At 41.3% G+C, this 25,420-nt stretch overlaps 1 protein-coding gene across 1 annotated transcript in view; it reads right to left on the bottom strand.

The window, feature by feature from the left end:
• The window catches only part of frem3 (Fras1 related extracellular matrix 3), a 29,027-nt gene extending 8,468 nt beyond the window's left edge, over window positions 1-20,559 (bottom strand). Inside the window, exons 1-6 of the mRNA XM_056409443.1 lie at window positions 15,531-20,559; window positions 14,589-14,678; window positions 4,295-4,441; window positions 3,439-3,669; window positions 3,182-3,307; window positions 2,556-2,807 (exon numbers count right to left, since the gene is read on the bottom strand). Coding sequence (XP_056265418.1) covers window positions 2,556-2,807; window positions 3,182-3,307; window positions 3,439-3,669; window positions 4,295-4,441; window positions 14,589-14,678; window positions 15,531-20,559 — 5,875 coding nt within the window. The remainder of the gene's footprint in view (window positions 1-2,555; window positions 2,808-3,181; window positions 3,308-3,438; window positions 3,670-4,294; window positions 4,442-14,588; window positions 14,679-15,530) is intronic.
• Window positions 20,560-25,420: the final 4,861 nt, after the last annotated feature.

The raw sequence follows: 25,420 nt of genomic DNA, 5'->3' as shown, positions 1-25,420 counted from the left end.
GTAAAACTTATAACCCTTCATCAAGGTGGTACCGGTCATGAAGGTAAAATGTCCTGCATCTCCTGTATGAAGTGAACAGAAGTGAAGAAAAATAAATATTTGTTCTCTTACAAATAAGAAGCGGAATTCATAAGCAATAACATCTATCCTTGGCTTTTGTTTCTACCACCTCACTCAGTCCAGTAGAATGACCAGTAGCTTATTTATCCGATGTTAGCTATAATATATTGTTGGGTGACTGATGGTATCATTTTGCTAACACTATGGATCTTCTTTACTTGTTACAACGCAAAAATAAGTTTGCGATTTTACTGTTATATCATGTCACTTGTGTCCAAAGAGGCTACTACTTTAACACTGAAGACTTTTGACCCCTCAGGGACATCTAACAAACCAAAAACATATAAAATCCAACTAACGTGGCAGTGGGGTATTCAAACATACATATACATACATCTAGCAATGAATGAGTTTGGGATATGGTCATGTGACCAATCAAATACAAATACATTTCCTTTGGTCTATTCAAATGTTCTGTGGGAGTGTTGTTTGATGATGACCATATATAGGCTAAAACACATCAGTTTTCACAAGATAATTGCTCTTAGTTTTTGGTGTGTGAATGGAATTGGAAAATCTTATTTAGAATTTGACCCAGGCTGCAACAGACAACTGATGCTGAAGGAGGGATATCTGGCAGACATTAAATGCCTCTCAGTCTCCGAGACAGCTATTTAGTACCAGGGAGGATGAGAAGGGGGTTGTATAAGGGAATAAGTGCCAACATGGCAACCTTAAATATCAGTGGGAGGAAGAGCCAGACAAATACAGTAACAATGGAGACTCAATGTTGGCGAGAATCCAAACCGCAAGTTTACTCAGACAGGCAGATGGTTTTACACACACACACACACACACACACACACACACACACACACACACACACACACACACACACACACACACACACACACACACACACACACACACACACACACACACACACACACACACACACACACACACACACACACACACACGCCCACAAACACTCGTTCTCTCAACCAGATTTATGATGGGGTGTTACTTTAGGACCCACCAAGAAGTAGAACCACAATAGAGGTTTACACTGAGGAGTCTTCTCTTGTCTGGGAATGCACACTGATTATTTCTACATATAGTTAAATTGTACTTCTGTTGCAAATTGGTTAGGAGGGATACTTTCTCTGTGAGCGCATCTGTCACTACAACAGGCAAGTCCAGGAATAGGCTTCGGTGAAAGGTTGGAGATAAGAAGGAGAAATGTGAGGAAGACAAATTGACTCTGGTTAGTACTTGTTGCAAAATAAAAACAAGACGTTTTAAGAATTTGGGGACAGCGATTTGTCAAATGTGTTAAGACGTTATTTCCTTTGACAGATCAAATGAAACCAATAATGTATTTGTGATTTATAGCTTTAGAAACAACAACATTCCTTCTGCTGAATTCCATCAAACAGGGAGTAAAACATGCCAGTCATTTGGACTCCCATCACAATACCCCCTCTCTCTCCACCACCTGCCTTTGATTCCATGCAGACAAAGGGATGCCCTCTGTTTCTCTTGAGCTCCTCTGAATGTCAATGAGGACTGGGGGTCGCTCGAGGAGCACAGTGACGTTTAAAGCTCTTTTATATGTCAGACAGGCCATGGTGTATATGGCATAACATCCACTGAGGCCCTCTCAACACCTGTCTATTGTTATCTTGTTTCTAGAGACAGATACGGGCAGACAGAATATGGTGGATAAATGAGGCAGAGTGTGTAAACAAAGTAGTTAGACCGAGGCACAGGAAGGATAATGGACCCGAATATACTTTGAAGCCATTAAGGCGAGTACAGTATCCAGGGCTTTTGTGACTGTGGTTATTGTGACGCCTGTGTACTTTTGGTGGATTAATGGTGTCCAGACACCGAAATGACGAAATAGAGCATCAAAGGGGCAATGAGCAACCGGATCACCCACAGCTGCCACCATGATGCCATTATACTGTAAACGCGGCACATGATGCCATTCTACCTCGACCTTTAGTAAAGCTACGTGTTTCGGGCTCCGTGCCTTTTGTCAGGCAGCTTTTGTATTATTTCTCAGTGAAGGATTTTGTTAATTGGTGTGCATCCCTTTCAAATATCAATAATTTTGTTTCTCTTTTGCAGCAAACAAATATCTCTCTTCTATTTTTGTTTTTTAAGCTATAAATCAGAATCAGTACAGCATATAAATAATTTAAAGTCCCGAAAAATAGGATTTCATCAAATATCAATGCTCTTGTCTAAATTTGCAATGTTGCATAATGGTGCTGTAATCTGATTTTAAATGAGCTCATTGCTCACTTTCATGGTCTGGTCGATGCCTTTACAGTCTGCTACATCAGCAAAAGTTAAGACACGATGCAGTTCTTTGACTTAATCTGTAAATGTATAATGTGTAAACATCCATCCATCCATATACGTAACTGTGAGAAGACACACCGTTACAACAGAACAAGCCCATCCAACTCTGACTCTTTACTCACCATCATCGCTGTCAGCCAAGATGGTGATCTTGGCAGTTGGGTAGTTGGCGCCCAACTGGCCGCCCATGGGCATACTGAGGCTGACATTGAAGCTCTCTTCCTCCTCATACAGCGAGTCATCGATGATGATGATGCGACAGAGTTTCTCCCGCTCATCCTTGTAAAAACGGAGTACACTGTTGTGGTCCTCTGGGCGGGTGATGTAGTCCGAGTAGGACAGCACAGTGCTGGGTATGGTGCCAGTGGCCGTGGCTGAGGAGTTATGTGGAAATTAAACCAAATTAAAATGTTGGTAGCTGGCCACATGAAGTCAAAGGATTCAAAGGTTAAAAGGTAACACAATACATACATATATGATCTTACTGCAATATAATAGCTAAGAATAGAAAGTTTAAAAAAGAATAAATTCAATGGAGTACAATAGCACACCTGTTTTAGTATGTTACAGTAATCAGACAATGGAAAATGGACATGTATAAGAAAAAGTAAGTTACTGTGCTCCCACATTGACTATATTACCGACATTTTAATTACCATTCACTGAAAGTCTCATTAGTTACATGTAATCTTCTTTCGAAAGACACTAATAAACAAGTAAACGTGAAGTTAACGTGGGTTAATCTCACCTTGCTGAGTGAAACAAACAACCATGAGTTCCTGGCTGGCATCTCCTGATCGCCGCACCGGCACTAACAGCTCTCCAACATCCTCCTCAATCTTGAACTCTGCTTGAAGAATGTAGACAGTTGATTCTATTTGGGAAGAGAAACATAGATGCTGAGTATAAGAACTGATTTCATTCAATGATACATCTATTGAAGTCTTTTCATTTTAAACGCAGCATTTATGGTTTGTTCAAACTAATTGAATATTAGATTCCTACCATCTCCAGGATCCACAATCTCGACTGTTGCGGTGTGTGGAAACTCCAGCACAGCCATAACTGGCTCTGACAGCTGTATCTGGAAAGTCTCTGAGGTCTCAAACTCCTGATCTGTGAAGATCTTCACCTTCCAGGTTGCCGTAGTCTGACCGGGGTTGAACTGGACCTGTTTCTGGGATTTGCCACGGAAGTCTTTGTCCTTCTCAGCTGTTCCATCCTTCGTGTCAATACCTGAGGGAGAGGTTTGAATTAAATAAAATTAATTTCTTTGATGTCAAAACTACAGAAGTCAATGCACATGAATTATTTTTACAACAAATGTCTTGCACTTATAAAATCTGTTATGTTATTTATGATTTAGTATTTGTTCCTTTAAAATCTTCTTCTTCAAAGACAGACGCTTATACATCATGAGCATATGTTGTCATAAATCTGTTGCTTGCGAGTGTGCGGCAGGCAAACGGAGCAGCATGTTGACATTTCCTTGTGACCGTTACGAGGAAAGGTTACACTCTATGTGCTTTCAATCAAGCCTCTTTAACACAAGGGAGGAAAGGAGCACCAGGCAAACAGTAGCACAATAGATTTACACCTTTAAGGACAAAAAGTTGTTGTTAGTGTTGAAGTGTTGAAATAAACTGAGTACATTCTGCATCTTAACACAATATTATAGCAGATATTTTAAGACTGACCCTTAAGTGGCACATAAATTCCGCAACACAACAGGGACAATACTTATTCAAAATAAAATAGTTCTCTGTTAAATTGGTTAATTTGGAAATGCTATGCTGATACTTAACAGAAAACAAAAGTGAAAATGTAAGACACAGCAAACATAAAGATTGTCAACACTTACTGACGAAGGAGGTTTCTCCCAGGTATCCTCTGCGTTTGAGTGTCACCTCAAGGAATTTTGCATCCTCATCCACTAAATAGGATTCTCTTTCCAGAGAGATCCAGGCCCAGTTAAGCCGGAATGGCTGAGGCTTTAGTTTGTTTCCACCTAAAGACAGAAAAAAAGCTTATTGCACTAATACTTCATTTGGCAGACCTCCTCCACAGTACAGTACAATGAAGAAACAATCTATTTTGTTCACATTTGAAACCGCTGAGGCACATAAACTGTAATCTGCTCTGGGCTAAAAGGATAAAAGGAATCAAGGGGGCATTTTAATTTTGGGAAGGGAAACATGATAACTTAATTCCAAGGCTTCCCTAAACCTCACTTCACTTGGCCTCAAGAAGAGTTGCCTTACTTCTCATTTCCTCTGATTCTCATCCGCCTCTACCAAATGCTGTTTGGTATTCTTGATCCTAAACGAGGCACGCACAAACATATATACATATACGTACAAACATATATATATATATATATAAATACAAACATATTTATGGTCAACGTCTGGAAATATTCTGTCTGTCACAGTTTAATTTCATTGATGAGCTGACCTCTTGTAAACCCTCTGCTGCTCTCCCTCCCCTGGGAGCATTGAGGCTTTTTTTGCTGACCGCAAATTTGACCAAATAAACTTAATTCGGACCAACTGACAAATCTGAACAGAACACTCAAAAACACCAAAACACCGCTGATCCACAACTTTAGACCCAATCCTTAATCCATACTATCTCATGACTCATGTAATCCCTCAAACTGTCAACTCAGTTTTGTCTGCGATATAATCTGAATGTTTTTTCAACAGCAGCGAAAGGCCCTAATGGCTTATCCTCCAATGAGAAGAGCCTGGTGACCTGTGACTTTTGATGTGAAATGGGTCAAACTCAGTGGGTTCTTTGGATCAGGGAGGTTAGGCGGGATGTCTCTCTTTAGTCTTGCACGGCTGGTTACAATGGCAGCGGCCCTGCTGACCTAACCCTGCTTAAGACGCTTAAAAGAGTTTGGGAACTTCATTGGTTCAGAAGAAACATTCAGCAGTTTGGTTGGAACAGCATTCAATAAAAAAAAAGAAAGAAGATATATCCAATGTCCATGCTTCAGAAATGATCAAACAAACGGTGACCAAAACACCGTTCCAGCTTGAAAAAAAAAAAGTAAACATGGGACAATGGTAAGGAGCGCCTAGCTGTCCGCACAATAAACCAGCACTGAGCTCAGATTTGCCTCAGTGACGAAGAAAGAGGCTGCTGTTTTTATGCTATGTGGCTGGGGACAATGAAAAAACCTCAGGTTGAGTGTGGGGTGTTCACAATGGTAAGGGGCCACTTCCTCCCACATGTCAACCCAGATCTCTAACCAGATGTCTATGCAGACGGAGTCACAACTGGGGCAAACCACACTCACTCACAGAAGCATGTTCAGATGATCCTGATCGCAACATGTGGAATTACTGGGACAATAACAGTACTCCATCACATCCCTCTTGAAAACTATTAACTTTAAGGGAAAGGGTAGTCCCCGACCAGGTTTTCATTATGAGGAATTCATTAAAGACGTCCACCTCAGACGGTTACCTTCGCAAAGCCATGGTCACTTGTTCAAGAAGAAAATTACGATTTCACAGGTCACAACTTGGTTTCCCTTACTTTAAACACTAGTTGGTTTGATAATACCTGGAACAAACACTACCATGTGACGGAAACCTTGGATACGACTTTGCAGCAGGAGATATTTCTTGTTCACTTCACGTTAGCTCATAGGACCTTCTGGTTCAGCTATGAGCCAGAAAGCCAACATTAAGCTAGCAAGATTTCACAGTTAACAACATTGGACTCGATTAACAAACTAAAATATATGCAAAGTAAAGTATGATTCACAACGAGACTAGCTGAGGTTAGCTATCCACCAAAAAACACTCCCCAAATCATTATCGAGATTTTTCACGAAATCTTTATTAGCATGAAGCTAACATTATGCTAGTCGAAAACTACTGACTGTTGGAAAAGGGTAAATATAAATGTCTTTTAGACTAGCTAGCTTTCCATTCATGCCACTGTCGCAAGACTGCGGAGAAGTTGGCATTCAGCTGCATGACAGAGATGTGTCTGTGTGGGGGCGGCTTATGAGAGCCGTGCCAGGTGAGTTGATTGATATGGCTGGTGCTCAGTTGTCTAATCTGTCCCTCCATAACAGTTGCACGGTCTGTAAAATACAGCTTACTGTCGCAGTGGTATTTGAGTTGGGGAACTAATGGGCGTACTACACAGATATTCAGGGTCCTTTTTCATAGCGAGCGCATTCATTTAGAACGGCGAGCCGGCAGTTTACCTGATATTAAGTAGCCTAATAGTTGTTCATTATCAAGAATTAACAAACACTTTACAGCCAATGAGAATCGAGTGTTCACTGATCTACTTATTCAGCCACCTTCCACAAAGAGGCAGTCACACAAATGCACAAGCTCCAGTGGGGAAGCCCACGCCCGGGTAAAGGCAGGCAACATGGAGCAGCGAGCCCGGTGGGCACAGCTACCATCCACCAGGCTTCATGCTCAAGTTTCCAACAGTCATGGCTAAAAATACTGGAAACATGTATCAAGTCTGTTTTTTTGCTTGCCCCAGATTCTTAAGTTGTTTTTACAGTAGCCTACATGTGTAAAATAACAAATCAAAGAAAACATAGGCTACATTATGCCTTTGTATACTTCAGTATACAAGACATATTAACTGTAGGGATTGCACAAATGGCCACCGTATGAGACATTTAATTGCCTGAAATTGTATGTGTAATTAAGAAAGAAGACATGTTGTTAGCACAGTATCTCTTACTGAATATGTTTCTGAGATTTCAGCCACATCTACAATCTTAAATAATTTTTTCTGTTTAAATTAATACGTGAATAATCTTCAGACCTGAATAAAAGCTCAAACCATATTTTAGCCAACAAGACTGAGCAGACAAGTGAATAAGTATCATTTGCCATATGAACACAGTGGGTTTATTACACTGTGTGGTCAACAAGTGCTGTTTCTTTGCTGTACAAGCGGTACACGTATCAGTATTGTCCAGAATAACCACTGCATTGATTAAAACACCCGTTTCATATCCTTCCTCAGTTCTTCCTCAGCCTTCCCAATGAATGCACCGTATCATTCACTGTTACCTCAAACAAAGGCACACGCTAACATAAACTCAGATGGCGTCGAAACTATTTGAACAGTTTTTTGTCTGAAGCAAAGATCTCACTCTGTCTCTCTGTCTTTGTCCGTCTGTCTGTCTCCCTCTTCCTACCCGCCAGACTCCCAGATTATGTGGAGCAGAGGGACAGCTGTACTCCACAGCCTCCTCGCCCCCTCCACCTTCCCCTTCCTCCCTGTGTCGACTTTGTTCGCTGAGGGGACGGCCAACGGAGAGGGACAGCAGGCCACAGTCTGGGTGGGCCAGATCTACCACCATGGCATGCCTCCCTGCCTGCCTCCACATTGTTCACACCAGTGTTAGAGAGGGGACGCTCCTTTTCTCTGACTTCTTTTGTACAATCTGTCAGACACTTAGGGAGAAGCTGGCATGAGTCTCAAGAAAATCAAGAAATAACCAAGAAGCCAAACTTCTATCCTTTCGGAGAAAAGCTAGAGCAAAAAGACCGAGTGCTTCAGATAGAAATCAACATGGTTTCAATGTGCTCAAAATAGATCAGGTAAAAGCCTGTGAAAGAAATAGTTGCCAGCATAAAAGTCAATCATATTTTGCACATGACGGCCTAATTTATGACATTTCAGCTCACATTTCCATTAGCTTTTCAATCTAAGAATAATTTCTGCTGGGATGTAAAGTTTTATAGGTGGCACGTGTTTCTAAATGTTCCTGTTGGCAGCTTTGATAAATTAGTTCAGTGTGATTGATGCTAATATTCAAGAAGTATGATAATGTGTTCTTGTTTTAAGATCTGAGTGAGAGCAACTGGATCCTCGCCAAACCTTCATTAAAAGCTGCTTGACCTATTCCAGAGTTACGCAGTGTCCTGCTACAATGTGTCACACTTAAGTATTTTGGTGCGGTAATTACGAAGAGTCTAAAAGTCAGCGTCAGAAAACACGAAACCGTACTATTGGGAACTATTTTGGATGTAGCGTTGCAGAATGATTCAGTAAAAAAGGGTTCTTCATCCTGCCTCACCAACTCATAAAAAAGTCATACACAGGACATTATAGCCTGATTTTTCTCCTGCACCTGTGTCCTTTAACAGCACATTCTTCATCAGCTGATATTTACACAGCGGTGTTGCCTGCACCATACATAGATGCAGCGGAAGAGTCTGTCAGGCTGGAGATATCTCCAGACAGGAAGGTCAATATGAGGCTTCACGGTTCACCAGCATGATGCAAGGTGAAGCAACCATCTAAGAATATCCTCATCAGGTGACAAGCATCGCCATTATTACATTTCCTCATTAATCATCCTGTTGATATAAATACTGAGGAGGTTCCAGTCCGCTATGCTGGGTATTTAAATGTCCCTATCTTTTTAAGTATACAGTCTATTAGATCATGGAGATGGATTCAGATGAATGTTTATTTAACATTTTAAGAAGTGTAGTAGAAGACCATTTTTTAAATAGTGAAAGCTATAGCTTCCTCTCTGCTTTCCAAGGAATACATGTGAGGAATGCTGCATGATTCTATGTATAAATAAACTCGTATCATTCCTTCTGTAAAGCGGCAACATGTGCTGTAAATCGACACATCACAGTGGCTCGATTGCTGCTTCACTTCATGACAGTGAATTTATCTTCACAGGATGTTACAAATCATAATTTGACAGGGCCTGAGAGCCACACTTTTGACCCTTGCTTGCCATATACTTGACATGGTGACACAGATGCTTGCAAAACCTTTGGAGAAATCACTGAACAGATGTGGTACTGGGAGTATAATGCTTTGGTCAAACTATGATGTGCAGAATGATGAACAAGGATGCAAGAAAAGAAGCTTTGGGCTAAACGTCAGCATGTTAACATGCTCCGATTGAAAATACTAACATGCTGATAATCTTAGTTATGCGTATTAGCATGCTTACATCCAAGTACCTACAACTGATGCGGATGGGAATTTCTTTAGTTCTTGTAGTATTGGGTCAGACACCCAAGTTGTTGAAGTTAATATTTACACCTGCTGGCACCATATGATAAGTTAAGAAATTACCAAAGATGTTATAATTCATTATTTCATAACAATCCATCTAATAGTTGTTGAAGGCATTTAAGTCGAAACCGCAAATGTCAACCTCATGGTGCCGCAAGACCAACATCAGCGAAATACGTCCTCTGGTCATTATGGATGTACAAAATCAAACACAATGTGACAGAGCGACATTGTCTTCCCGAGAGCCACGGCGCTAGCATGTCTAAAAAGAAAAGCACAAGGAAAGGCGTACGAGTCAACGACAGCTTGGCTGGGGAGAGCGACAGCATTGCCATATGAGAGCAGATAAGAATAACCTTAGTAGCCATAGATTATACCTCCCCACCCTTCCAGCCCCATAAGCACCATCAATCAAGGCTGAAGAAAAAGGACAACAAGAGAAAGAAAAGCAGTGAATAAGGTGATACCATGGCTCATTGAAAGGGATATGGGGGAAAACTTGAGGGGAAAGAAAGGGGAAAGAAATAGAGAAGAGGTCAAGAAGATGAACACGATATAGAAAAAGAATAGTAATACCATGGAGGCGTCTACGAGGAGGGGGCCCCCGACCATTAGCCAGTAAATTTCTTGGTGACTGTTGACAGGGGTGACATGTAAGATCCCAAACCACAGTTAGGAAGTAAGAGTTTAACACCCTGGGTCAGCATGCTGTCCTGCTATAACAGAGTAAAAACACTGTATGGAGGAAAATTCACCAGATATGCACATTTTGCAGCTCGTTTTTTCTTAATTTTTCTTTTCTCGGTATTATTGCACCCTCTGGGGAAGTGCCCCTCTGGATCAGGCATCTCTGCAGTGGAAGTCTGTAGGTTATCGGCCTATCTGAGATTGGGTTGTATTTCTGTGGAGCTGAGAGTGGGGTGACAGAGAGCTTTGAAAGGGGATCCCTCCTTCCCTCTCACATACACACCTGTCTGCTCGGGATACAACTTCACTTCCAGCCTTTGCTCTGTCTGTGGCCCTGGAATCTGGAGTCTCCAAGGAAGTGCATTCCTCTCCCGGATCTGAATGATCACATGACACTCAACCCACTCGGGTCTATGATTTCCCTACAGGGCTGGAAGACTACATTGTTGGTATTGGAAAAAGCACATAGGTCGAGTCAACTTATCTGAATGTAGAGGCTCTGACCTTTCTTTATTCTCATCTGTCCATCTGTTGAGTTTTATTACTACTGCTATGAAATTTGAGGCGATCTTGTACCTATAAGATTAGTAAGCAGAGGCAGTATTTCTGAAGACTGATACACTACAAAGTCTAAAGATCTGACATAAGTATTATCCGAGGCCATAGACTAAGGGGTTAACAGAAACCCACAGGCGTCTCCACACGTCTGACAGTAAATAAGAGTTTCTTCTCTTAGCCATTGGCTCAATGGGCCCATGTGTGATGGACAAGGGTAAATGTGAGTTGAGTATCCACTTGTAAAAACAAGTATTTATTGCCTCAGTGTCTCACACTTTGAATGGCTGTAGGGGGTTTCTGACCTGCCCACTTGGAGGTTATTGCTTTGCTAATAGAAATTCCCGGCAGATAAAAAGAATGACCCAAGTTGAACTACAGTTTGTGTTTGAGGTCACTGCCACAGGACAAGACCGGTACAATTGTTTTGAGAGAATCCATCTGCGTTTCTATCATGTGATTAATTTAGTCGAAGTATGCAGCTTCATTTGGTCATTGTTGAAAATCACATCTCCAGTCGAATAAAGACAACGCAACGAGATCTGCTTTACATGGATGAAGCTGAAATTACGAACTTTTCATAGAAGGTTGCATCCCAAGATAATGCTTAAGTTGTTGCAAGTTATGATACAATAAATATATTTAATGATTTATAAAATAAGCATCTGTGAATAGAAAGTGTATTTGTTATATTTCTCTCTCATACAGTATATTCCAGTGCACTAATTTAGTCGTTCACAACAAATATGTGAGTACACATCTCATTCTGCATTTCAGTTTCCTCCAGTTCACGCATCGCTTCTCTGCTTTTGTCACGAGAATGATTTATGCACCTCCAACACATTTCTTTAAAGAGGTGACAGGCCAAAAAGCCTACTTGATTTGTCCTGACTTGATTAGAGCCACACTGACTTTCTCCTCAGTCAGGAACTTAACTGCTGACCGCCAGGTCTCTTGATGGGACACTGAATGTCCACTCCTGACCTCTCACTAGGACACACTTCAGTTGCGCTTCAGGACACACACAATTGCTGCTTCAGACACAGCACGTTTAAGCCTCTAAGGTTTAGATCTAGGTGTAGCTGCTTATATATAAACACAGTTGCAGCATTTGAGCCTTATAAGGGATGCCAAAGTGCAACACTACTCCATGAGGATGTGTCAATGATCTGGACTGTGTTTATTTGTGTGTGTATTCTTGACTTGTGAAAAAGCATCAGTGCAAGTGTATGCAGTGGCAGGTAGCTTTTAAAGGCTGCTAAGACCCTTAAGCAGCTGCCCATATCAGTGTATCTCAGAGGAATTTCCTAAGGGAGGTCACACTCAAACTGTTAAATACAAGAACGTATTTCACTGGATAGTTTTGAAAATGCTAAATGTCATGGACACAAAATGATTTCGCAATTAAGTCTAAAGCATGACTGTGTATCAGAATCAGAATCAGAATCAGAAACAAACAAAGAGAAATTGTTTTCACAAACATTTCAACATTTTTTTTTTTTTTTGGTGAAGAAGGACAACATGACAAACAACAAACATCAGCAAGGAGGGAGGAGGAGTGGGAGGAAGAGGGAGGAGGAGGAAGAGGAAGGAGCGGGAAGAAGGAGGAGAGAGGAAGGTCTACATCACATAAGTTCATTTTGGACAAGTTTACTCTTTTTGTCTCTTTTTATCAAACTAATCGCTGAGTTTGTTTCCAAAAAGATCCTGAACAAAGGAGAAATCGGCAAATAATTTGTCTTTTTTTGGATTTATTCAAAACTTTTGAATTGTAATGAATTTATTATATGTAATGGAACCGTTTTTTGATGGTGTTTGAGCAAACAATTCAGTTTCAACTTTGAAAGATAAGTAATTCAGTTCCATTTAAATGTTAAGATTAGGAAAGGGTGTGCTGACAGAGACATGTTTCAGGGGATAATCTCGGGTGCAAATCTCTAATGACCGGGAGGTTTGCTTCCCACACAAACAGCTCACCTACTGAGATTTATGAGCAGATAGTCTGACCATCAGCGTGCTCTCCACCTGCATGTTCCTACATGTCCAGGATAACGCCCACCTCCCCCAGGAGTCCCCCCTCAACACTTCACATTAGTTTAAATCACTTTTATCTGCTAGTTGATCTTTTTCCAGGTGTGCCTGTATGTTTATTTGTGCGTGTGTAACCATGTATGTGCGCTGTGTTGAGTGTGGTGCTGAGCACTTGATAACCAGTTATCTATTATGAGGACTTACATTTGTGTGTGCTATTATTTACATGAATGTTTGTGGCGTAAGCTTTCTTGTGGCATTTACATGAGAACTGTGGTCATGCAGAAACACGGTTTTGTTTAATGTCACACCCTGCACCGCTGCACCTGGTTCATCTGAGTCGGCTGGAAGCTTAGACATTGTATACAAGGACAGTTGAGCTAATTGAAGACTTTGTGTTTCCTTCCTGTCGTTAAACCTCCACTTAAAGACAGAAAAGCCAACCAGCTTTGCTTCAGGCAGATTAATAGCTCACAAATGTGAGTATAGAGAAACATTAATAACATTACTGGTGAAAAGCATGGAACAAAGAATAATAATGGATAAATTGATGTGAGAACTACTGATCCTCAATTTATTATCACCTACTTCGCTTAATATATGGGGGAAAAGTTAATTAGTGGGAACCAGTTGGGGCTAATAAGAGGCTTCACTTTGCTGACAAAAAGACAGCAATTTGATAAAAAGAAACCCTCCCAGTCTGGCCTTCTCAATGGCCCTGATGGTGATGGTGGTATTTTCAACAACACAGCCCTCACTCCAGCATAATTAGAGACTAAACTTTCCCTGCTGCGTTGATTACATTTCCAAATCTTGCTTTGTATTTCATAGTTGGTACTTAATGCAAAAGCCACCTGTTGCATTTGCTAAATGTAGAATGCTGTTCATGTAAATCTGTATAAGTTAGAGGTGACAGGTCACAGAGCTTATGCATAAGATCGTCATGTCTTTTCCATGCCTATCTGGTTCATTTAAGAGAATTCTGTGGGTTTAACAGGATGAGAACATGTTCACATGTGTTAAATGAGAAGACACCTATACTGTCATGTTATACCTGGAGACATTAAACATATTCTAAAATAAGGCTCATATAACTGGGTGGTATGAGGAAATATAATAGTTGGGTAATACAATAGTTAATAAAAACTAAAGTTTATGAGTGGAGCGCCCAAGTTAGATGAGCAATGGAATTTGAAATGTAAAGTTCCATATTGAATGTTCTCGGCTTGTAAAGAAAAACATAGAGACAAATAAAACATAATATCTAGATTTCTATTAAATCCATTGAATGGATTATACAGAAATTCCCAGGACTCCTATAATAATCAACACACACAAAATATTGTTGCGTTTTTCAAGGCCAAACTGAAACCTACAAATTCCAGGATGAAAATGTAAACTGCGAAGCTCATCATGCATACCTTTCCACATTTCACTTCAAAAACAGGATGAAAGAGGAAACTAAGAAAAGTGCCCTGGGGAAAAGGATCCCATTGTTCCTGAACAATAAGGTTTAGAGCATGACGTAGTCCCACCTCTTTCACTTTTATCAACCCACAGTGTTTGGCTGAAGTCCCCTTTGACCCCTGTCCTTTAAACCTGCGACCCATTTCCAGTGAGGCTTACAGAGATGGACGCACTATACTGGGTGTCAGTCGCGGCCAACTGCCTAAAGTCTTTGTGATGCAAACAGTGAGGAGATTGGCAGAGAGACGGAAATATACATTTTAAGAAGCTATAAAAGTCAGATAGAGTCTGCAAACCAGATTAAGGGCAGGCAAATGGTTCCTCAGTAATGAAGTATACAGGAATACAAATACGAAATATGAAAGAATTCCTACCGGTGTCTTCAACAGTGAAGTAGAAGATATCACTTGTGGCGTTGCTCCCATCCAACAGCACGTAACAGATCTTCATGTCATCAATATCAGCTGTTGGTATGACAAATATAATGTTAGCTGAAAACGTTAGCAAATATATCTGTGACGACTAAGTCACTTTTACAAGGTTTAAATTACATCTCAGGCTGCTCAAGTTATATGGGCCACAGGAGATGTGTTTTGAAGCATTTGATTTAATCAAAGTTTAAATATTTTATTAATCAGAAATATTTATTACAGAAATGCAATCTACCGTTATTATTATGATTATTATGATTACTATTATTTATTTTAGTCGAATTAGTATCACTATTATTAGTAGTATTACAATCATACAATCAATTGTTATTTTGTTTTATTACAATATCTTCAATTATTTATTGCTACATAGTTATCGATATATATTTAAACTTATATTGTTCATCACAAATTCATTATTTTGTATTATGACAAAAAAAGATTACTCCATACTTGGTTTACATGATAATGAAGCTTGAACAATATTAAATGATTATTTTGGCATTGATAACATTGACATTATAACCTAATAATGCTGTTAAAACAGTTGCCCATCAACACATGAGAATCAGAAGTAAAGCTCATAACATAATCTAGCATTTAGCAGCTAAAGAGTCAGATATTTCAGGAGTTGGTGGAGACCAAAACAGAGTTATAAAGAAAGAGAAGACTGAAACACAACTCCAAGTGAAAGCTAATGTTGCTTTGCATATGAGCAAAGTAAAACGGTGGGCCATGAAACCAAAATATTGAATGCTTCGTAGAAGTTAGGGTTACGGCAGAGTCAGGTAATAATTGATCATCTCTAATAATACATCTGGTCATTTAATTCATTGCATATTAGATTCAAAAACTTTGAGATTAAATAGTGTTACATAATCTTACCTTGCGAGAAAGTTGTGATGCTGTCGTTGCCCAGGGCAGTGTTTATGATGAAGCCATGCAGAGGAGCCCCAGACACAATGTATTTCAGGACCTTCTGGGAACTGTCCCGGTCTTCTGATCGAAGGGCCTTGCTGGTGATCACGAAGCCCAGGTGGCCTGTTTGGAGGACCTTCAGTGAGGCAGCAGCTTTGTTAACCACAATCTGGGGCACACCATTGTCCACAGTGTGGATGTGAATGATCATCATCTGAGGCCTACGTGTCTCATAGACCGTGTCAGGAAAGACGTAAAAATCATTATGAGTGCCATCTGTGACAGTGAAGGAGAAGCTGTCTTCATTGGTCTCAGTACCATCGTGGTTATAGCTGATAAGGTTCTCGTTTAGGTCCTGCTTGGAAAAGGCTGTGATTGATTTACTATTGTTGAAAAGCAGCTGCCCGTGCACTGGCACCTGGGTGACTATGAATCGCAATAGATTGTCTGGGGTGTCCCGATCCTCAGCTGTCAACTCAAACGGTGTGATGAGCTTGTTTTCTCCCTCCTCCACAAACAGTTTACTTATCGTCAAGACAGGTTTCTTATTATCTACATCCGTGATGGACACTCTGAACGTACGGAAGACAGGATTGTAACCATCTGTCACCTCAAACTCAAAGCTGTCCATTTTCATCTCATCATCAGAGGTGTGGATGTAGTAGATCTTGTTGCCAGCAAGCTGCAGTTGGGTGAAGGTGGAAATGGGAACACCTGGGTGGTCAGTGCTCTCTAAGTGGCCTCTACTAGGTGCTCTTGTGATACTAAAGCTGAGGAATTCATCAGCACTGTTAATGTCAGTAGTGCTGAGGAGGTCAGTGGTAAGAGTTACTCTACCTCCTTCTTTCAGAGTCACACCTTTGTTGATAACATCTGGAAATACCATGTCAATGCTGCCAATGTTGATGTAAAAGTAACGGTCAATAAGGGGATTGATGCCATCTGTGACGTCAAACTTCAGCAGGTCACGGATTCCCTCCTGGCCTGTGTGTGCATACTGGATGAGTTGTTTGTCAATTTCGTCCTGTGTGAAGTTCATCCCGAAGGTGATGTTACCTAAAACATTCCCGAACTTGCTGATGCGCTGAAGGTAGCCTTGACGTGGGCCGTAACGCACAACATACATCAGCTCTTTGTCTTCAGAGTCAAAATCTGTGGCTTTCAAAACCCAGTTGCTGATGACTTTTGTCTCTCCAATCTCAACATCAAGGCCATCATTTATAGTCATCCTTGGTGTCTCATCATCAACAGGAATAACCATGATAAGAATGGTTTTCTCCACGGTATGTTGGCCATCAGAGAGTCTGATCTCAAAGCTGTCCTCTTTGGTCTCTGAGTCATCGTGTTCATAGACAATGTTGGAAGCCTCTTGGATCTGTTCCAAGTTGAATCTTTCCACCGGGATGGTGCCAGTGCTGAGCTGCTGTACTATTGTACCGTGTTTGGGTTTTTTGATGATCTCAAAGTGCAGCTCATCCCCAGGGATGTCAGCATCAGCCGCGTTCAGAATCGGTGTGTCGATGATCAAACTCATGCCCTCCATCACCAAAAACTCGCGGATGAAAATCTCTGGCTTCTCGTCATTGGCTGGAATGATGACGATAGGGAAGAAATGGCGTTCAGAGAAGTTAATACCGTCTGAGCAACGGAATGTGAAACGATCTTCCACGGGTTCAACTCCTTTATGGATGCTCTGGACATAGAAGATATGGCCGAGGGCTACGTCTTTAATGCTAAAGGCAGTGATGGCTGTCCCAGCCCTGGATTTTTCAGAGCCTGCAGCTGGAGAGATGTTCTCCACATAACCAGATTTTGGTTGGACGATGATGGTGCAAAGGATATCATCATTGTCAGTGTCGATATCCTCAGTTTGGATGTGATCCAGGGTAATGACATTCTTCTCCCCTTCCAGTCCAACAAATTGATTTCCAACACTGACACTAGGTGGAATGCTGTCAACAGGAAGGATGGTGACGTGAACTGTCACTCCTTGGACCCTGTTGCCACCAACAACCCACTGCTCCGACAAATCAGACAGAGTAAGGTTGAAGGAGTCGTATTCTTTGAATGGTCCGATTTCACCGGATGTGTGTGCATACACCACTGCCCCATTGATGATGTCTTCCTGGGTGAATCTCTCAGCGGGAGCACCATTAACGAGGATTTCACCCAGCCTGGGAGGCTTCTCAACAATGAAAGTAAGGATCAGGTCATCTGTGTCTTCATCATGGCCCTGGATGACATTACTTGTAATCTCTGTGGCACCGTTCTCTAGTACATCGATAGCTGCCCCGAGCAGACCGGCTGGGAGCATAATCCTGGGGGTTTCGTCATCAACTGGCTCAACGGTGACCTTAATGATGATGGGTACCTCATGAAAACCGTCACTGACATCAATCTTTATGACATCACTGAGGGATTCATCTCCACCGTGGATGTAACTTAGGCAACTATTTGCAATGTCTTCAAGAAAAAATGTTTCTCCGTTTGCCATGTCGATCCCCAGATACTGCAGCAGCCCGTACCGAGGAATCTGGGTCACGGTGAAGATGATATTTTCATCATCTGTATCTGTGTCTGTGGCATGCAGCTCTTTTCTAGTGATGATATATGTACTTCTTTCCATCACAGTGAACCCTGTGTTGGTTATAAGTGGGGGTTTGTTGTCCACTGGCTGTAGAAAAATGGTGAATAATCCATCTACTGTGTTACCAGCAGTATCTTCTACAATGAAGGTGAACTGAGCCACTTTTGGAGTGATGCCCAGCTCCTGGTCTGGAGGCTTGTATGCTACTTTGTGGTGATTAACCTGGGCCTGTGTGAACTCTATAATTACAGTGTCCGGCCTGTTAGTCAGCACAATTTCACCTAAGGGGGCTGGATTGTTCTCATCTGTGTCAGTTGGGGGCTCAATGATAGTGTACTTCAAGTCTCTGTCATCTGAATCTAAATCAGTGTAACACAGGAAGTTCTTCTTGAAGTGTGTTAGCTCGTATTCCTGGACTGTCATGTGAAGGGTGGTGCCCGGAAAAAGCTCTGGGGCAAGGTCATCAACAGGATGGATCTTGATGGTGAACATGTGTTCGCCAGATTGATTAGGGGGGTCATTGTCATCTTGGACCCGGAACACAAACTGATCAATCACAGTGGTAATGCTATGGGGACCGACGTGACGGTAGAACAGTTTTCCATCCAGAATATCCTGCTGAAAACATTCAGTTACCACCTGCTCAAACATCTCATCTGTCTCGCTGAACTTCCAGAGAGACGGGTCAGAGGGAGGCTCCACTTGCCTCAGCAGGAGCTCCCCTACAGTTGAGTAGGGCTCCTCCAAGATAAACTTAATGGCGGAGTCTTCTGAATCAATATCTGTGGCACTCAGGATAAAGGGAGAAATCTGCATGACTTCATTCTTAAATAGCACCAGACCGGTGTTGGCGTTTATAATAGGTGGCTCATCATCAGTGGGAGCAATAGTGATAGGGAACAAAAACTCCACATTATTACTGCCATCAGTCATTCTAAAAATAATGTTGTCACTATAGGTATCGCTGCCATCATGCTGGTACACCACAAAGCCGGCGTCTAGATCGGAAGGTGTAAAAAACTTACTGCGAGCTCCGAGCACGGTTAGGTCTCCATGCTTTAAGCCGTCAACAACAGTTATTCTCACATCTTCCAGGTTGTCCTCGTCACTAATCTCTAAATTCTGAGTGCTGGAGAGAACTCTGGACTGCCCTTCAAACAATAGCTGCCCTGTATTTTTGGTTGCAACAGGAGCCAAGGTATTCATAGGCTTCACCACAATCATAAAAGCAAAAGTATCAGACACAGCACCATCAGTGTCCACAATTTCAAACTCTAGCTGGAAAATCCTCTCTACTTCTGAGTCCTCTGAAGGTGGCTTATATGCTATTTTAATATCGTTGATGTCTCTCTGATAGAAAGAGGTGATAGGCAGGTTCTGATCATCTGTGCTGATGATATAGCCCTGTTGAGGGCTCAGCGGGGTAGTAATGTTAAAGATTAAATCATCCGGGTCAGATTCAACATCTTCAGCAGCCAGCATGTCATTTGTAATCGCTGTCATAACAAACTGATCAACTTCCATCATCATCATGGATACAAAGCTGGGTTTAGGAGCAGTATTCTCTGCACCCTCTCTGATTCTAACCATTATTTGGAAATGCTCTTGCATTATGGTGTTGCCTTCGTTGTCCTGCAGCTCTACCATCATGGGAATATAGTCTCTGTTTGGTGAGTTGGTTTTAGCTGTGTGCTTGTAGCGAATGCCTTGTTTCACAAACTCATCACAGTCAACCATTTGGCCATTTGAGGGGTTATTCAAAAGAGTGCCATACCTGGGAAGACCTCCAGCACCGACCAGAGTGGCAATCTTACACTGTGTAACATCGTCCTCAAAGGAAAACTCCAGAGCCCTTTTGTCAATAGGGTTGCTGTCACCACTGAGCTTTTCAACATTAAGGGGCATGTTCCTGGTGAGGATCTCAAGCTGATGGAAAACCACTTCCACTTCCAGCATTAAAGGAATGACAACGGTGTCCGTCTGGGAGTCATAACGAAGCTGCAGCTTCACGCGATCCTTGCTGGGGCTCCGAGATCCAAAATGAGTATATTTCACGTCATCTGGTCCGAATGAACAGGGAAACCTTTTCGGGGTCAACATCCCGGGTTTCTGAGCCAGTTGGTCATTGTCCAAAACTGTGATATGGCAGCGGTCACCAGGCTGCACTTCTGTTACCAGGTCATTCACAGGGTCAAGAAGAACAGATCTCCCGAAAGGCACCCTGATCCCATTGTTAGCGAGAATGATGTTGTCTTCATTAGGTCCAGATCGGTGGTGATAAAAGTGAGCTTGGTCAAACGGCTCTGCGTCTACTGAGACAAAACAGAAATTGAGAGAAAATGTCACGAGCAGGCATCTCAAAACTGCCCACTTTTGACAAAGTGGGGAACTTTGCAGACAACCAGCCATATCCACTGCTAGTTGCCTTGCAATGTATCTTACAAGTCAGCAGTAGCAGGCTGTCCCAAATGGGGAAAAAGCATACAAAAATGAAAACTCTCCGCGTTAGTTTGGGCCTTTGAGTGTGTCCTCTGTGTCTCTCTGTTTCTATGTGGCCACACAGAGACACAAGTGTGGTGAATGCTGCAAGGCTGTGCAGGTAATAATGAAACAGGAGACAGTGACAGGCGCAGGCCCCTCCTTCTGTCAGTGCAGGGAGGGAGCCTCCTGCCCCCATGGCTAATTTAAGAAAGACCATTGGACAAGACTGTCAAAGTGCTCCCTCCAACCAACACTCACCCTTCTCCCTTTCTCTCACCGAAAAAGGAGGGGGATTAAATCCAGTGCAAAAACTAACATAATTCACTAGAGCTTGTGTAATAAAATTCATTGTCACTTTCTGCATGTTATTTAAGTTTGAACACATTTGACAATTTATATTCATGTTTTATAGATTTGGGCAACAGTTATGCTTTTGTGGTATTTTCCTATTCTCTGCCTACTTCCTTTCTAAATAAATCAAAGTATGTCAACTAATAGTTGATCAAGTTCCTTGATTTTTTTTCAAGATTACTTTCGGAAATGATTGTTTACATAGGAATTTAATTGCACAGAACACTTATGTTGGATTTATTTGGAATGCATCTGATCATGTGCCCTCGAATGGGTAAATGCTCTGCACTTAAGATGAATATATTAAGCAATAAACTGCCTTTGATTCTGGTGAAGTATTTCTAGTGGTTTTGATGTCACTTTTTAAGTTTACCCTTCTCTGATGCATCATCATTGATCTGCATGATTTTACACATTTCATAGGGCGAGGAAGGGAGTGTGAACTATGTGAATGTAGTCACCAATAACTAGTTAGAAAAACATCAAAGTCTCTATGTCAAATTAAAATCTGGCATCCCAGCACTATTTCACGGTAATCATTCTGCACCGCACCACTAAACCTCTCTCAACTAATTTTTTCCAGTGTCTTTTCTGTATTATAAAGGAAGTTGAATATATATGATGAAATATATAGGGTATTTGAGTTATCCCTAGGCTTCAATACACCAAAAAATAAAGGTTTATTATCACCATCAGCTTAATCTGTCAATGCACATGACCTGTGTGAAATGATCTTCCAAAGGTTTCTGTGTTCTTCTCACGAGTGACTCTGAGGTCGAGTCGGTGGGACAGCCCGGCACCAGAGTGGCCATTAGTTCACAGAGGGACAATAACTTGACATCAGCTGCTAGTATGGATACTATTTGGTCTCACACACACACAGAGAAAAGACATCACAGCTCAAAATACTGCTCACTTGAACTCATATACCATGAGTTCTCTATTGACAAGTCCACATTGGTCGCTGGCAGTAAGACCATCACATAACAAAAGAGCTAAACCCTGCAATGTCCAATCTCAGATATCCCAGAAATTACATTGAATAGGATTTTACTGCAGTGCTGACACAGCACAGTATGGAGAAATCAAGCAGTCAGACTGGATGCAGTGAGAATGTGAGAGTGTGTACTCAGTACAGTGCACACGGTCATGTTAAGATAAAAATACCGAGTAGCCTTTTATGGATCATCTTTTGAGTTGGTCCTGAAACTTGATGAAGTGATCCGTATGCATTGCTCAAACATTTATTTCAACCACATTTTTTGAAACTTTTGAAACTTTTATCGTCACGTATGTCAGTGATGATACCTTACATATCCAGTTATGTGCTTCAATCAATTAAAATCCAATCATTGAAAATCTGTTTTGAGAAAATACTTGGATCAAGAAGTCCAATTTGAGTCAATATTCTGTGAAAGTTCCTCTGTTTCTTGGACATGTTAATGTTTGAGGACAACCCTGTGAACACAACCTTCCCTGAAGCGTGGACCAAATAGCAGAGATGCCATATGCATCCAGGCATTCTGTATCACACTTTTCATTGCATCCCCTAAATAAATCTTGCCCTCCTCACTTGACCTGCCGAGAATAAAAAAAGTGACACACACACACACACACACACACACACACACACCGCAGTGTGTAACTATAGAAACAAACACACCAGGCTTGTTATACTCTGTTACTCTGGGGTTTCACTCAGATTCTTTTGATATTGAAGAAGTGGTTTGCAAAATAGCAACATGTGAACTAAAAACGTCAGATATGGATTGCGAATCAAAAATCAGTTTTAAAAGAGAAAATGCAAATATTGATTCCTAAATGTATGATACATTAATCAACCTCCCAACCATAGGTGATTGTTGATATGGAAAAGAAAACAGCTCGTAAATGCATCTGTTCCCGAGCTGCTGGCTTTCATTAAGTCATGAGTTTGTCATTGTCCAGTTTAGATATCAAACACTCAACATGCTTTTAATGAGCATCTAAGGTAAACAGAGAGTGAAGTTGGGTCAAAGCCAAGCCCCACTGCCCATGGATCAACTCTTCATCCAGGGGGCAGTCAATGATGACAGAAGGCGATAACAACCTCGTGATGGATGGAAAACAAAGCCCAAGTGGATCCCATCCCTCGATCCCTAACATTCCCTCTTGGTGCAGTTGTTACGTCTGTCAAGATAAAGGCACATTCAGATGCAGATCTCCATAATTTACAGCCCCGTCGCATGGAGGTTTGTCAAATTGTCCCAAAATGCAATCTATTTGTGTCAGTTCCAAAAATAAAAATCGTGATGGAGACAAACATTAAATGCATTCACGTGAATAAGCATCAGTCAGAGAAAGTAACATAATCAATAATATCCCCAAAAGACTCTTATTGGTGGGTGGGAGACAAAGTGGATAGGTCCAACCAGCAGGACGGTCAACCAGGAGACCGGTGTTTGATATGTGTTTTGGATTTATGGTCATGGATTTGTTACCTAAACCTAAGAGTTGTTTTTTATTGCATAAACCAAAAAGACACTGGTGGTGCTGTAGAAGAAGAGTTGCTGTAATGCCCATTAGAGGAGCCTGAGGTGGAGAAGGGTCGCATGAGCTCAAACGACAACTGACAGCAGCAGAGAGGAGAACATATTTAAAAGATTGCCATAGATGCTGTGATTGTCTTACAGAACTGCACTGCTTCTAATTGGTTGGTTCATTCACTGCAAGACTAAGAGACTGCTTATGAATGAACCAGAGTGTAAAGAGTTTCTTCCTGACTGAACTTTTGCTTGAGCTACATTTGTAGGCTACAAACACTGGCTAACTGTCATTATTTATCACCACGTGTCACAGGTTGTAAGTATAATCTCATTTGAACATGTGATATTATATAGAGTTGTCTAACACCAAAGGCTCAAAAATATAGCAAATTCCACAAACAAATTAAATATGAAATTATTTAAATGACTTCAATCAATTAAGTTGATGCAATCGGTCAGGAAATATGACTTAGTAATCTTAAATCCTTACAATATTTCTCAATTTAGCACATTGACAGATGCTTCAATGGATGTTCTCTGGTTAAAAAGGAAAACAGTTTTAATCCTCATTCTTCACATTATGGGCTTGTCAATAACTCTTATCAGTGAAGAACATCTCAAGCATTCATGCGGCTGATGAGCAACTCAGTCCAGCTGTGCAGGGCGCTTGATATGTGTCACTGTTAGTGTGTGTGTTTGTCCCTGGAGACAATACAGAGACAATACACCAGGGTTCAGACCTCCCCTCTATCTGGATACATTATGCAGAAAACATCTGTTCTTCATTCATCCCCCACTGACCCACACTGACCCCCACTGACCCTCATGAACAGATTTATTTAATTGATTTGATCTTATATGTTGATTGTTTTTTATTGTTGTTGTTTTGCTTGTCTGTCTAATGTGTACACACCAGCCGCCAAGTCAAATTCTTCGTGTGACACAAGTAATACAAGCAGATAATAAATGTTTCTGATCCTGTTTCTGATTCTGATGAAGCATTTTTCATGTTTTATGATCGTGCAGCTGACTATTATGCCACGTTGAGCCCTTGACTGTGGAGATTCCGTCACATTTTGCTCTTTCAACTCCTGATGAAGTTCATTGTTGTGCTACTTGTTTCATTACAGGAGATTAATGTGACACTCCTCAAAAAAGTAGTCCCTGCATTGGAAGCAACAAGAAAAGAATGATACGCTTTTCTTCTTAAACAGACACTCTTTTTAAAACTTTTAAAAATATTTTCCATTTCTTCTCAATCTAAAACTAATTTATGTTCGGTTGGATCTCAAGACAAGCTGCCCACTACTTTGCATCACGAGTGGTAGATATAATGAAATTCATAGTAGATACAGACATATTGGTGGGATGCTGTTTGTGTATGTGCATAAACTTGATCCTTTCCTCTTTCTCCACTCTTGCAATAGATATCTCAAGTTCTCTGAGATCATCTGATTATCTGTTTTCTTTTTAAAGGATCACCTGCAGAATGTGTGAAGTCGCTCAGATAAGTAGCTCTGACAGCTTCTTTGAAGACAAGAAATTGCATCAGCAAGGTGCCTCATCCCTGATAAACTTCATGACTCCTTAGAATAGCCCCCACATTCTCTTCATTGCTCGCTAGCATCCTAATCATCCGGCCTGTTGTAAATATACACAGCGTATAAATAGAGGATACTGAGACCTGAGACATTTGGATCCAGTTCCGAGGAGGAACAGGTTTGTGTTCTGCTGCACTGGATGAATTGGTGCAGGGTGTCCATGACTGCGGTCAGGTTTGAGGGGTACGGGCGCACAATTTAGACCCGCTTGTACCGTCACTGCTGCACCGCAAGCTCAGTGCAACATTACATCCGCTTAATGGTGGATTAAAGCATCCTGATATAGGCCGGTGCTTCCACTCGTCTTTAAAG

This window comes from Pseudoliparis swirei, chromosome 24 (assembly GCF_029220125.1).
Source record: "Pseudoliparis swirei isolate HS2019 ecotype Mariana Trench chromosome 24, NWPU_hadal_v1, whole genome shotgun sequence".
In the NCBI taxonomy this organism is placed as follows: Eukaryota; Metazoa; Chordata; class Actinopteri; order Perciformes; family Liparidae; genus Pseudoliparis; species Pseudoliparis swirei.
This window is presented reverse-complemented; position numbering and strand designations above follow the sequence as displayed.